The sequence below is a fragment of the Strongylocentrotus purpuratus genome, unplaced genomic scaffold (genome assembly GCF_000002235.5).
Source record: "Strongylocentrotus purpuratus isolate Spur 01 unplaced genomic scaffold, Spur_5.0 spur5_scaffold_15, whole genome shotgun sequence".
Lineage (NCBI taxonomy): Eukaryota > Metazoa > Echinodermata > Echinoidea > Camarodonta > Strongylocentrotidae > Strongylocentrotus > Strongylocentrotus purpuratus.
In genome coordinates this window covers 288,817-304,742 of record NW_022145600.1, presented here as the reverse complement: position 1 = coordinate 304,742, position 15,926 = coordinate 288,817, and the positions used below count along the sequence as shown (strand labels likewise).

At 35.3% G+C, this 15,926-nt stretch overlaps 1 protein-coding gene across 1 annotated transcript in view; it reads left to right on the top strand.

The window, feature by feature from the left end:
• Window positions 1–15,713, top strand: part of LOC105437666 (TATA box-binding protein-associated factor RNA polymerase I subunit B-like) — a 41,530-nt gene extending 25,817 nt beyond the window's left edge. The window contains exons 6-13 of the mRNA XM_030985288.1: window positions 7,913–7,941; window positions 8,930–9,046; window positions 9,510–9,621; window positions 10,150–10,279; window positions 10,653–10,892; window positions 11,715–11,811; window positions 12,289–12,395; window positions 13,934–15,713. Coding sequence (XP_030841148.1) covers window positions 7,913–7,941; window positions 8,930–9,046; window positions 9,510–9,621; window positions 10,150–10,279; window positions 10,653–10,892; window positions 11,715–11,811; window positions 12,289–12,395; window positions 13,934–14,856 — 1,755 coding nt within the window. The 3' untranslated portion in view covers window positions 14,857–15,713. The remainder of the gene's footprint in view (window positions 1–7,912; window positions 7,942–8,929; window positions 9,047–9,509; window positions 9,622–10,149; window positions 10,280–10,652; window positions 10,893–11,714; window positions 11,812–12,288; window positions 12,396–13,933) is intronic.
• Window positions 15,714–15,926: the final 213 nt, after the last annotated feature.

Below are 15,926 nucleotides of genomic sequence, written 5' to 3'. Positions count from 1 at the left end.
TCTCGATACGATTTAGTAGGAAATGTTCCGAAATACTTGGTATTTTCATGATAGTTATCAATTAAAGCTCAGCATGTCACATTCATCATGTTCTCTTTTCACCGGTACTGTGTCAGAGCTTAAGTTTTAAAGTAACCAGACACTAAAATACATCAAAATGGAGTCAATGGACAATTGATTCTTGCATTGTGAATAATTGTACACTTTAAAATGATGAAGTTTCATGGAGCCTTTAATTGTCAGGTGATTGGAGTACATCCTTATGACCATGTTGGTATTTTTAAGTGCACAAAAAGAATGTAGGTCAGGTAAAATATAATTGAAAAAAGTGATTAAAAAAATCACTGGTATCTTTTAGGATTTAACCTTTTTGGCTGTATGTTCCCATAATGATCACATTATAAAGAGTGATAACTTTATAAGGACAAATGGTATAAAGGGACTTGCCAACTCTATCAACTGATATCTGGAATTACATAAATAGCTTATGAGTTATTAGAGGTTCTCAAGGGAATAGTTGCAGAAGGTTTCTACGTCTTTAACCTTGCTTGGTTGGTTGTGATCATGTCATTTGTCATCAAGCTTATTATCATAGACTCTGAGAGGAAATATCCACTATGAGAGGAAACGTCTGCTCAAAAAGTACATTCCTCCCTCGATCCTGATACAGATGAGGCTAGGAATACAGCCTAATTGAAGTTATTCTTGTCATGATTAACATAGTATTTGTCCCATGCATTGTAAATCAATCAGACTATTCGAAGATTGAAAATCTCATGCATCTCATTTCATCATGTAATTATTGCATTTTTTGTTATCTGTGAGGGAAAGATGCTGCATTGCCTAAATTGGTTCAGTTACATTTCAGGGACTTCCTATACATAGTGCTTTGATCAAACACACAAAAAATCAAACATTACAATAAACAAAATGAGAAGCATTTAATTTTTCATTTTGTTTTGTTACAAAGAACCTCATAAATACTCCCGAATAAGATTTTTAAGATGTAGGTACTTTAAGAAATTACTAAAGTCACATCTATTCTGCTAAAGATGACTTTATTACCAGCCTACTGTACTTAACTGATCTCTGAGATGTGACTTCCTTTTTGTTATAAGTGGCCCAAACATTGTGAACTGGTGTGTGCAGCGCTTTGTAACCACAAGGAAAAGGCGCTATATCAAATATCTTCTGATTGATTGATTGGTAAAATATGATGGAGGCAAAAAATAGCAATCACTTTCACATTGCTCACACTACCAAAAATACTCTTTCCATGGATGCCGCCCCCCCCCCATGTTTTTTGTTAAGGCCCCCTTTAAACATTTAGCTGTCACAGATTGTGTAGGCATACCGTAAACTAAGGGATGAGTAACAGCCCACCTTTATACATTATCACATCCCTCATAACAACATTAATACGATGTTTGCAACATGTCATGTGCACTGCCTCTTTCCTTCCTCTATGCCTGTTCTCATATAACATTCACAATTATTTTTTTGTATGAGATGTGTATGACTCAAAGCTACCTAAAAAGTTAATGGTCTTTGAAATTGATTATCCAAGTCAGTGCACTATCACTTTCTGGTTTGCATGGCATTTATCTTCATAATGAATTAATAAAAGCAGAAAAATGAGACTATTATATCAGTGAGTGTTTGATGAAAATTAGCTATCATAAAGGCTTTCAATTCTTTAAGTTGTGATAATTAATCAAAGTTATCAAACACAAAATAGGTGACTGTGTGATTTTGAAGGAAGATGAAGTTATTTGAATACAGAGGATAAATAGCATATTAATGGAAGAATTGTCCGTTTGCAAAAAACAAGAGATATCCCCCGAATCATCTCCCAAATCCTTATATTTATTTTAAGAAATTTCACAAATAAAAGCAAATTTTTGTATACATGTACCATAGGATAGTGACAAGTTGTTTGAGATAAGACAGATGTCACATTTTCCTCATTTCTAGAAAGAATATCCCTCTAATGTTTTTTCATGACATAAAAATTAAATCAGGTTGAATTCTTGTTGTGGTTTTTTTCTTCTCTCTTATAGTTTAAAATGTTGCTTGAGAGATGTGATTATGGGCAATATGATTGTGAGCGTATGAAGATCAGTATGAAACCTTGATAAAACAAGATTCATTCAATCACAGAGAAATCAGCTGTAAAAAGTATGTTGAACTTTACCTCATATTGTTCCAGTTTTGAACTTTTGATAGTCTTTTACTCCCACTCAATCAGTGGCATAGCCAGGGTGCTGTGTTTCGGGGGAGGGTGAGAGAATGGGTCATTCACAAATCTCTGCAGAGAAAAACCTGAAGTTTGTCAGTAGGTCAACAAAATAATAATTTCTCAGTATGAAAGTTCTTTAGATAATTTTATTCAATTAAGCATGGGGGAATCAAAAATTTGTTGGGGGCACATGCCTCCTTTGCCCTCCCCCTCCCATTAGTTACACCTGCACTCAAATAGGTATGATTTCTGTCAGCAGTTTGATTTTCAAGAGATTTAGAGCACATTTTCATGGTCATTACTTGATAGATTTCAAGCATAGTTGATCCCAAATCACTCGTGAAACCCCCCTTCCAGGCAGCTTGTATTAATCAACCCCATAAGACTGCCATTTGTTGTCATGGAAATTATACCAATATGAGCTTCACTAGTTTTAGTTGCAAAATAGATCATGAGCACTCTTTGATGTTACTCATGGTATTGGTATGTTTAAGGAGAGTTGGATTTTTCTATACCTTACAGTCATTGCATGACACTTCATAGTTATTGCAAATTGTCCAGATTGGAAAATATTCTATTAAACACGTGTACTGCAAAATAATTTAATTGATAGCACTAAATGATTCTAAATGAAAATCTGGTCAAGAAAAAGCTTTTGTTACATTCATGATTTTGTATGTACCGGTAGCTTAAGTTGCTGGTGTTAGAGTATGTGTCATTGCAATGTACAGTCTTAATGTAGAAGTTGGGACAGGGATGGATCCGGGTTCTGAAAAAGAGTGGGCAAACCCCCCCCCCCCCCCCCCACATTAAAAAAAAATGAAAAGCAATGAAAATGACATGCCCCCTTGCCAATTCGGAGGCACATGGGGATGGAAGGGGAGCGGTGTGTCTCACTTTTTGCTCTGTCATCTGTGAGTCGAACTTTGATGATACAGGATAGAAGGATTTATTCAACTGTGACATGTGTCATTTTGAGAAATGATCGTAGTGGACAGTGTAAGGTTACAATAATCCTCTCCAGAAGTTGTAAAGTCTGTTTGTTGTGTTGATAGTATCTATCAATGTCAGTTAAAAAAAGTACTGGGTAATGCCAACAAAATTGATTGGGGGGGGGGGGACAGCAATTTTTTTTTCTTCAAGTTTGTTTCCTTGACATGTATTGGGCTACCTTCAATATGGTATTACTCATTCCTCAGCAGGCTCATGCATATCAATTTTATGAACTACACATTTTTTTTCTCTGGACACCCTTCCTTGAAAGATGATATGGAGCCCTGGCGTCAAAATGTATCTGCTTTTTCTGATAAGGGCAATTTCAGTTTTATTACAAGTTTTAGAAGAAACTGCATCTGAAAAGGATGAATAACTCTGTTATTGCAAGCCACATTTATAAACTATTAGCAAAACAATGTTCAAATGTTTTGTACATGTAATAATCTGCCTTGTCATACCATGGTCATATCTTCAGCATATGAAAGTGTAAAACACGAGTGTGATATTGTGAAATCATCTATATGATATAATCCATTGAGGCATAATCTAGAACAGCACCTCCTCCCACTCCCAACTTCCATCAAGACCTGTTTTCATTAGCCCAAAGTTTCAAATTAGTCCGCCAATTTTGGTCCTTGGAATTAGATTAATTTCATCACAATTAGCTCAAGCTAGCATTAACATGGAGATGCAAATAGCCAGCTATTGGACTGGCATTCTGTGATATTAGTTCCAAGTTTTCTCCTAGGCAAAATCGGGGCCTTTTTTGCAAAATAGCCCACTATTTGGCCAATCGGCTAATAAGCTTACAAATTTACCAGTGAAAATGCACTCTGTCTTTGTCAGGGGTGCTAACTTGATATTGTTTGATTAATAGAGTCAGGGAACTTAGAACTCTTATTTTCATGAGAAGCACTGATTGGTCTAATATATAGAGCAGTAGTCTCGTATAATCCGGTGACCAAGTCGATGCGCTTTGATAAGGCATTAATCCTCATTACCAGGTCTCTTGGAGTGGACCCAAAGCCGTCGGTCCTCTGGTTGCTTACTAACAAGCATTTATGCTTCTTAGCAGTCAGGTAAAATAACCACCACTAACCACTATATCAAACTCAAACTTGCATTGATGAATATAAAATCACCTTTAGATGCCCATGATGCTCTATTGCTTTAGATTACTCCTCACGCAAGCGAGACCATTGGACTGGTGCTAATGGGGAAGGGGATCGATGTTCAACCTCGTACTACTTCCATGAGAAGGGCTGATCCATCTCACTCTCTTGAGCTTTGTTTGGCTAATGAAGAATATTCCTGTGACGAGATGATTCACAAACACCCTAGAGACTAGGACTTGATGTTACACCTGCTTCTAGATATGTTAAGATACAGGAGATATGAAATGACAAAGCTTGGACCGCTTGCATGATATAAAATCAAGATTTATGATTTAAAGATGTATGAATCATCTAGGGGGGAAATAATCATATGCCGGAAAATTTAGCATAAATTGGCATTGACACTTTTCAGTGAGGGATTTGTTTTATTGGTCTTTTTTCTTTATTTTCTTCCCCTGGCTATTGCATACATTATATCAGGAGAACTTTGAAAGTGTTTTTTTAAATGACTAAATTTCTGAATAACTGTGGCATTACAATATCATCTTTAATGAAATATATGATACAGCGATTGGAACTTATGATTTGCATACCGGTAAGGGATAGATAAAAATGAAGATGTCATTGACCGAGAGTAAATGACTTACCAGCAGATGTGTTACAGTACATTGACTTCCTTGTGGATTGTCTACATTTATAGGTGTTTATACCAGCTGACCTAGTTAATACAGATTGGTTTGACATATTTTCATCTCAGTTAATCATCCTCAGCATCACCATAGCAACCAGCATCATTACTCTCATCATCTCTTTCATTGTTGACTGAGTTTGGCTAGACAGTCACAGACCTTATATTGTTCACTTTAGATTAACCTTGGTTTTAAGTTCATACCAAGAAAACCACAAGAACTTTGCAATTTTCTGAGAAGAAGGAGAAAACGGAAATGGAGATATGAATTGTGAAATCTAGCTTTACATAAGAAGGAACATTCAGCTTGTGTAAAGTATTGATAGTCACACTCCAAACATGAATTTGTTGCATTTCCAAACAGCAAAGTTTTGTTCTGCTGGAGTATGCAGCAAATTGAGATATAAAAAATAACTCTCTTAACCTGGCATGATGGAATAAACTTTTATTACTGTTTCCTTTTATTTACACTGAATACACTGGGTTTCAAGTATTGCGCTTCATGAAAGTTGTCCAGAATTTTTGTTGTTGAAAATTAACCAGATTACTCTTTGAGATTATTATTACTTGCCACTGCTGTACATATAGGCTACATACAGGCCTAGTCTTTTAAAGCCTCAAAATGTTTGATATATATTTCACTAGTTCAGCCTCAAAAAAGGCTGACTAATAGTTTACCGGTATATAGATAAATGTTTGTTCCCGAGTACTGCCTGGCACTCGTTTTCAGAAGTATCCCTAGCCTTGAACATGCTTGTATCTTTGATGTCGGTAAAAGTGTTTTATTTGTTGAGTAGTACGGAGACAAGCTTGAGTTGCTCTTGAAGGGTTGTTGTACGTCATGCTAGATGAAGTCTATACATTCTATTCATACCAATGGATTGCGTTCTCTATCACTAAGCCACTTAGCCTGCTTATGATTAACATCTTACGGCCATCCAAATAGCAATATGATACCCTTCTAAAATGATTGTCAATCATGCCGGGCTGGACAAACCTAAGACCGACCGACCGACCTTTGGGTGTATCTCACATGCGTCCAGATAGATTGATGTACACCATAGCTTGTCAAAGATTCCAACAAACAATCCAATGAATATTTACATAACCTGTCAAATTGATGAATGCATCTCAAATTCTGTTTCCATGTTGCATTGCTTTCTTTTTGTACAAGCTGATATTGTTCAGAAGTAGCTGATATTTTGAGAACTAACTGATATTGTGAAGAATGTCTTTCTTGTACCAGCTGATGGTTTCGAAAAGTCTTGTAGACCAGCTGCTAATTTGAGAAGTAGCTGATACTGTTGAAACTTGACAAGTTTGTTTTTTCTTGTATCAACTGATATTGTTATGAAGGTTTGTTTGATTATTTCCATTTTCGTTCCAGAACTTCTAAGCTTCCTAGGGACAGTCATTTGAAAGTTAAAAATATTTGAAAACTAATCAGCAGCTCAATCACATATCCACTCTCTTTTTGATTGCTTTCTTTAAGAAAAGTTTAAAATTTATATCGTTCTAACCTTGTACAGTAGACATACAGGCTGGCTGTTAAGAGCAGAAAGGCATATCATTATTTGTACCTATAATGCAATCAGTCATCTGCTTGATTTCAGCTCTGACTGTCTATTTACATGACTGTCATCCAAACTATTTAGACCTACGGCATTTTGTCTAGTTTTTCTCAATAGTTTATTTTGTATGCTACAATGTGTATTTTTGTGTCATTACTAATCTGACTGAATTTGGTTTATTGCCCTTTGACTTAAATTCATATTTTCGGTGAATAATATAAATATGAATCTAATTGAAGAAGATAAAATATAATACAATATACAAATGAACATGTGTAAGTGTTTTTTTTTTTCAATAGATAAAACTAACCAACAATAAGGAATCATGAAATTCAATTCACTTCAATTTAGAATTCATCTTTGTATACAATATTTGTAAAAAATACATCAAATTAAAAACATGTAATTTCATACATAAAAACATTTGAATGACATATATATATATATATATATATACATCTATATATAAATGAATAATAACAGAACTAAAAAGGGCACAGCTGTAAACAAAAATATTTAAGGGGGGGGGGGTTAAAACCGCTTCCCTGATAAAGTGGGATATTATAAACATAAATGAATATAGATTAAAGAATTTATGAAATATGTTATGTTACTCAATATATACAAAGGAGTTGAATTTATAGTCTTAAATTGCAGCTGAGATAATGAATTAAATAACTTGGAATTTTTATTGCCAAAGGAAATCAATGTATTTGAGGGAGAAAACATATTCCTCAGGCTTGATAGATATGTATGATAATTTTGGTCCCCGTAGCTTTCGATACCATTTGGAAAAAATTGACCATCCACTTTGTCTTAGGCCAACTAAAAACACCAAGAAAACTACTCTCTCACCAAACCCTAGCCTTGATCACTGTGGTGAATTACATTGAACATGTGTCTTTGTTATAGCAGGCAATGTTAACAAGACAAGAACATTCTATATGATGAGAATGCACCTGCTCCTGACAAATCTTTCTAGGCCTGCAGACTCAAAACCTTTCTAGAGATTTAGATTAATTTACGTTTGTTTTTAGAAGAAATGCTACCAGACTAGACCGCAAAGAGATACACATAGTGCAACTATGTGTCATTGCCAACTGAGTGTTGCTAACTTCTAATGCTTAAAAATGTTCAAGTTAAAGTGGAAAAACGTATTTAAACACCTCTCCTTCTCTCTCTCTCTCCTTTTCTCTCTTTCCCTCACTCTCCTTTTCTCTCCTTTTCCCTCGCTCTCATTCCCCATCTTTTTCCCTCTGTATTCCTCCATCCTTCCATCCCTCTGTTTTGTTTCGTCATGCAGAACGTGACTTGGAATAAAAGCAAGAATGGGTAAGTATTTGATATCATCATACGTCTCTAAATGTTACTTGAGCTCTGTACTATATTATATCAAGCAATTTCAATTCATGCAAACTCATGAACAAACATACATGTGATAGGTTAAAGCCCCTCTAAAGTGTTGGGAGCCCCAACAATTTGATGGCAAAATTTCACTTACATTGTATCATAATGTGAGAGAGGATGTCATTTAAGACACATTTCTGCAAGAATTTTCAGAACAATTGTTTTTTAAGTCAAATATAGATGAAAGAATACAAAATTTAGGTTTTCTGCATACAACCGAAGACTTAAATTATGTATTCTTTTATCAATATTTGTCTTCAAACACATTTGGGGGGAATCTTTGCAGAAGTGTGTCTTAAATGACATCCTCTTTTACATTATGATACCATTTAAGTGAGAATTTGCCATCAAATTTCCTGCGAATTTGGGGCTTCCAACACTTTAGAGGGGCTTTAAGTCTGGTAGAAGCCTGAACTGCACGTTTCAATCACCTAACCAGCGAAACTTTTCTGTATCAGTCATGAATCTAATTAGGATTTTCTTACAAAATAGCCATTAAAACATGAACAAACATTGCTCTGTTTCATCATGTGTAAAGTAAATTGAGTGTACCTTTCAAAGCTTTTCAGACAAGTTCTTACAAAGCAACCAAATCAGTTACAGGGAATAGAAAAACAAGTTAAAAGTGTGGGATATTAGATATTTTGAGTTACTGATAAGAAAATAGTCCTTTATATATTTTATAATCTCACTACCTTATTATAAGGTTATAAATAAGAAAGAATTTTTTTTCTATATTTATTTCAATCGATCCATCAGAACAGTTTTTGTTTCTTGCCTTGAATCAATTTCCTGTAAACTGTGTATATCATTTTTATCTTTAAAGATGTTATATATATACATATCCACCATATTATGTGGAGAATTACCAACAAATATTATTAATATATTTGAATGTTGTTTTATCATGTAGGCCTGCTGATGAAGGATTGGTGAAAAAGATGAAGTTCCGTCTACATCATCTCCTTGGAATCCTGTTTGCTGCCCTCAAGTTCCTTGGTGAACCAATCTTGATATCGGACCTCATCAGGTTTGTCTAGAGATTTGTTCCTGAACCCATCTTGATAAACAGACTCTAATGACAGTAATTTGCATAAAATTCAACATTTTTCACTTTGATTTTTCTTTGGGGGGGGGATGTTTTTATCAGCATGCTACAAATAAATGCTGCACAATTAGAATGATCACTTCATGTGTAAGAGAATTATACTTTTTTAAAGAAAAATATTAAATTCATACCAGGAGTTCCCTACACATAGTCACTATTCTGTATGTTGATATACAAATTATCAACATCTCTCATGAGTTGTCATTTTGCCATGATATATATTTTTAGACAGTTTACTACCTTTTTTATGGAACAAGAGTTTGTTCTTTCTATCTTCTCCTCCTATCTCGGTTCTTTCTTTCTTTCTATCTTTCTATTTTTTCTTATCTTGGTTCTTTCTTTCTATCTACTCCTCTTATCTCGTTTCTTTCTCGCATCTCTCTAGATGGGCCCTGGATGGACATCTCCCTTACTATGGAACCAGTGATGTACTTCCTAAGCATCTAACAAACAAGTTTGGTCATTCTGGTAGTCATCTCTTTGTCGTAGCTAAACCAGTGAGTCAGACACAAATATTTTCTCTCTTCTATCAGATAAATGGGGTTCTCTGTGTTCCCCAGAATGAAGCAGGTTATGTCTGTCATTATGTGGAGGAGGATGTTCTAGTCAGAGCCGCTTAATAGAGTCTGTCTGGACTCTAAAACCAGAATTCTTTTAAACTTTCACAAATTGTCAAAGATAGCCAGTGTCATTACAAGAAACTTTCGCAAATTGCAACGACAACACAAATTTGTATTGGTTGCTGTTCTGTTGCTTTGTGGTATCACACTGGCATGAAACTTTCATGAATCTGAACCATACAGAAAATTCTGAACATTTCCAGCAATTTCTGGCTTTATAATATTTCCTTTTTTTCTTTGTGGATATGAAACCAAAATTATGTGGCATTTTGATTAAAATAAATATATAGAAGATAAATAAAAAGAATAGAATAGAGAACATGTTAAAACATATTTTCTTACTTTCTTGCAAGCAATGCTCTTCCATTTCCAAATTGTCGTCATCATCTTATTTTCCAACCACAGGATTTGCTTCATATATCCAAGCTTCAGGAGCCTGTTAGTCATGTTCTTAATGTGGTAAATGTAGCATCCTTGAATCACATCAAGCTAGACCTGGTCGTTAGTCGATTCATCTTATCTCTTCATCTACCAGGTGAGCTTAAAGTTAATATGTCTCTAGATGAGGTAATCATTCTATTTTGTTCATTGGTGAGTCTGGTTATTTTCCTTTGAAATGATCATACCCTGATAATAAAAATAACATTCCACTTTTGTATAGCGCTTCATACATAAACGATGTCTCTAAGCGTTTTACAGATATACTATTACCCAGGTCATCGCATTCAGCCTTGTCTGCACACAGTGTATGCACATTCCCACTCCCTGGGGAGCATTCCAGCCAGGCGTCAGTTTACAGACGCTCACATGATGATCAAATGCTTACTGTAAATGACAAATTCTGTCCTTGTATTTTAGTATCACACCAAATAATCTTAGAATGTTTCCTTTTTTGTTTGTTTTTGTAGCCTCCTTCCATCAGCTAACCCATCACCTGATGACCAAGCATCCATACACCACCAGTCAGCCACAGAACAAGAACAAGAAGAACAAGAACAAGAAGAAGACAAAGAAGAGATTTGAGTTTGAGGAGGGTCCATCTCTGGCTTACATCCTAGTAGCTATGAAGCTCCTGTTTGGATTGGATGGGCAGACTGAGATGATGACATCAGAGATAGGAAGAAGCATCAGAAACAAACTACCTGCAGGTAACATCCTAAACAGTTTTGTTAGGATTGCTAAGATACAGATAAGGATTTGATTCACCAACCATTTTTTTTAACATTAAAGATAAACTCCAGTACTGGTAAAAAAAAAAATTAATTCTCACAGAATCAAACGAAACTTACACTGAATGTTCAAGAATACAAATAAATGACATGTGCCAAACAATGTTGGAAGAAAATGTATACTGGCTGGGTAATGAGCATAGAAAGACAAGGAAATCAAGGTAGTACTAGCCCCGACACCATGTGTGTTGTCCCATATATAGCTTTCTATGTGAGTGCTTGTTACTTTACCAAGACTCGGTCAAATTTATGATGATTTTGATGACTCCAGAACCTTGCAGTGCACACCAATACTTACATGCTACATGATCAACTGTTTCTGATCCTTTCACACCTTTTCTTTCACAATGCAATCGCATTACCAGTACTAAAGTTTATCTTTAAGGCTTGTTCACATTTGGCACAGTAATCCACCACTGATTTCCATGAGGGCTTTGAACTATAGCGCACATCATATTTTGTATCACATAACACAAGAAAGTGAGTTTGCATATGACATTTGGTCAACATTGCTACTTTTTTGCATCCCCACATGCCATTCATGCTAACTAACTATCTCTGAATGTGTTTTAATTTTTTTTTAAAGGAGTGGGGCTTGTGTTGTAAATTGTTTTACAGATTATTTTGTAAAGAGAGTGAAAACTTTGCGATAATTATAAACAAATTAGACCTTTACATTTCCCTTTAGAAAGATATGGCATTATTCAAAATTGATCAAGATGTTCGCTTTTCTTTTCATAGGTGGTAATGTAGCCCTATTTATATGGGCTGAATGGATGGCTAGTGAGAAACTTAGAGCAAAACATCATCAGATTAACACCAAGATTGTCAACCCTCAGTAAGTTATTCTAAAGATACTAGAAGATGTAGGAAGAGAAACAACACATGAATGAGTATGAAAGGGTCTACTCTAGTTAAAGGCCAATGATATCATATTACAAGACACATATGTTTATAGGGGGGGGGGTAGTCTTATCAAAGTCAGTCATTTTCCCAAGAGGGCTACTAATAATAATATGCTTCAAACATTGCAATTTAATTAAAAGAAAATATAATTATTTTTAATTGAGTTATTAATACAGTTGGAATAATTCCTTTCAAGAATCATGTAAAATTCTAATTGATGAAAGAAAAATATGTTATTGGTGTCATGAAATTGTACTGAATGTGTTTAAGATCCATTTCCACACAGCCAATCATCAATAAGTTGTGCTCAAATTTTTACTGTGACAATCATTAATTATCTAATTAATTGTTATGAAATTGGTCTTGATTAGATTTAAAAGTCAAATGTAATGTTGTTTCCTCTATGAAGAGCATACAGAGAGGTCAGTGATGTACCAAGGTTCGTCAATCAGCATTCCAAGGCATTCCTACTCGGCTCTAAGAGAGAAGGTCTCAATAAGCACCACAAGTATCAGGGTAAGCTCACTCCCCATCCTGATCACATCAAAGATTCAGTCAAACCAACTCCAAACTTGTTTTAATTAACTTTCACTGCTAGCTTGTTCTAGGTGTAAAACATGACATTTACTCCCTTGTTGGTAACTCAAAAGTTGAAACTATTAACAGACTGAAGTTTGCTCATTGTATACTTGAAGGAAGTGAAATTCATTTGCAGAAATTTGTATGACATATCTTATCCCCTAATATTATTCTAACAAGGGAAACGCTCTTGGCGGTCTCGCCTGCATAACGCAATTCAATATGATAAACCATAACGTCAATGACGTAGCGCTCATCCCCATCTCGCAACAACAAATATCGTAAATTTTATGTGGTACACTTTTGAACCGGTCAAAAAATAAAAATTTGATGCCCTGAAAGGGACATAATTTCATTTCATTTGCATAAAGTACCATAAATAATTAATGGAGCAAAATCTCACAATTCTGTGTAGAAGTTTAGTGTTCCAAATTTAGCTCTACCAGATAAGGCAAACCAAATCAAAATCGTTCAAGAAATGAGGGAAAAGAAGCAATTCTTGTTATTTTTGGAATAAATTTGCATAAATTACCATAAATAATTAATGGAGAACAATTTCAAAATTCTGTGTAGAAGTTTGGTGTATCAAAGTTAGCTCTACGATATAAAGCAAACCAAATCAAAATCGATCAAGAAATGAAGGAGAAGAAGCCTTTTTTGTGATTTCGAATAAATTTGCACAAATTAGCATAGATAATGAATTTCATGATTCTGTGTAGAAATTTTAAATCCCCCTCATAGCCCTATCATATGAAACAATCAGAATAAAAAATTTGTTGAAAAATAACGAAGAAGGAGCATTTTGAAAATCTTGATGTTGATGCCACAACAAAGTCTAAGTTTGTTGACCTTAAATGAACTTTGACCTTAACTTAGTGACCTGAAATTCCACTCACATGATTGGGGAGACTTGATAACTCTATAGTCCAAGTTTCATTGACTAAGAACTTTATACTTTCAAAATTATATCAAAAATTCAAAAACTTAACCTTAGGTTAAGTTTTTGATGATGATGCTACAACATAGTCCACGTCTGTTCACCTGAAATGACTTTTGACCTTGACTCTGTGATCTGAAATTCTACTCACATTATTGGGGATACTTGATTACCCTATAGTCAAAGTTTTATTGACTAAGAACTTATACTTTAAAATTATATCAAAAATTCAAAAACTTAACCTTGGGTTAAGTTTTTGATGTTGACGCCGCCGTCGCTGCCGCCGTCACCGGAAAAGCGGCGCTTATGTCTCGCTTTTTGCTACGCAGGCAAGACAAGCGAGACAAAAATGATGTTTGAGTTGTAGTTAAAACTTCTTTGTTGAATCATACCAGATAATTTGTGTATCAATAATAGAGTCGGGACACAATATTACCATTGTCCATTAAAGCTGAATATCCTTATCTGTGTTTTGAAACTAGAATCATGTTTCCCATTTAATGTAATAGTTTTCAAATGTGTGTTGATTGAATTCCAGGTCAAAGCCTTGGAAGTAAGATGCAGAGACCATTCATGAAAGTGAGAGATCAGGTGGAACCAGGCCGCATTCCATACACTATCAATGCTCCAAGTAGCTTTCCATACTCCCTGAGTGGTCTCAATGAGAGGCTAGAAGAAGATACAAAAACAGAGCTGACAGGTACTACACTGAGGCAAGGTGCTCCATCCAATCCATCAAGTGATGTCCACTGGATCTCTAAGAGAGCGCTAGCATCATGTGATTTCTCCAAGAGCAGTCTAGATTATCTCTTGAATCTAACCAAGTTCTGCGAGAAGCACGGAGTGGATCCAGAAAGTGTGTTGAATGATGACAGACTGAAGGCAAAGGATAGTGCTATTGCGAGTGAAAAAAGAGACAGAAAAAGGAAGAGAAGGGAGAGTAAATCTGTAAGTAATGGAAAAGGAATGGCCTCAATCAGTCAATATGAAGATGATCCTGACCTAGCTGCAGCTTCTGAAGACACTTCAAAGGATGTCAGGAGAAAGAAAAAGAAGACAAGGAAAGATGAGGATGACATAGAACTTGGAAACCAAAGAAAGGCCTTGTTAGATGTTGGATCCGACTCATTGGGTCAAAGTGACCTTGAAGAACTACCCTATGATCAATGGAAAGAGATGGTGCTCTCAAGGACAAAGGCTCCTGATTCTAGCAATGTCAGTCATAGTGTGTCTGACACCACAGGACTACCTTCATACAGTGTGTCCTACACCAGGTATAAGCCACTCAGTGTTCATCAAGCTAAGGCGAGTATGGAGAGAGATGGAGAGCCGTCGGTATGGAGACCTTTCCATCAGTCTTATCAATGGCTTCTAGAACACTGTGCTGCCCTCTTTAGGCTAGATTGGATGTACATTCATGAAGCAGTGGCTGCATTAGAAAGTCAGATATTTGAGTTGTAAGACTCCAAAGACTGTGTAAAGCGGGTGTAATCAACTACTCTCAGCAAATTCAGGGTCAAATTTAGAGTCTCAACCATAAATTCTTGTTTGATTTAATTTTTACAGTTGGACATCCCCTAAACTTTGTCCAATGAGACTTTCGTCACTGTCCTACATTCCTTTCTGTCATGGTTTAACCATTTCTAGGAAAGGTGTTTAAAGGGATAGTTTGAGTTTTGGTATGGAGGGTGCTACACAAAATAATCTATTTACAAGAAGATCAACATTAATACATATTTTGATGTACTCTGTGCTGATTATAATGTTTTTGCCATCAGAATTTTAAAAAAATTCTTGTCACATTGTTAATATGTAAATGAGTATTTAAAGAAAGCTCATTGATTTATCTTTCAATTGCCCACCTGAAGTGGTCTTCATGTTTTTTTGATTTTTTTTGTGTGTGGATTTTAATCCTTTTCTGGGACTTTGTTCTCACAAGTGAAATCCTTCAAGAATTAATATAGCTTTGTCCAAACAGAATTAATATGTTGATCTTGTCATGTTGTTCACCTGTTAAGTACTAAGCCTTAGATAACTGGGGAGGTCTATGAAAATATGTGTCACTTCGAAAAAAAATCATATTTAACAGGTTGATGGAAAGAAACATCAAGATATTTAATGTGAATTAGCGTTATGCTTAGTTTGTATGGGGTTTTTAATGGACCTTCTTTAAAGTAAACTGGAGTTCCTATAATGACCATGACTTTTTAAACAGCGATGCATTTATATGACAAATGTGCAAAATATTTTGATGCTAAATTAATTGTCTGTTTGTTATACCGAAGGCCAGATTTTCTTCATAAAGTTATTTATTCAAATGATGTGTCTGTCATTCCATCTGTTTGATGCTGCTCATGATAAGTATCGCCTTGCATGGTGATGTACATATACAGTAGGTTTACGGTTGCACCATGTCAGAGAGAGGGGGATAAATGGGGAGTCCTGAAAAGGACTATCGGTAATCTTTCTTTCTTGAGTGTAAGTGTGGTCCTGAGGAGGACTTTTGGTGATCTTTCTCAAGCTTATAGTTC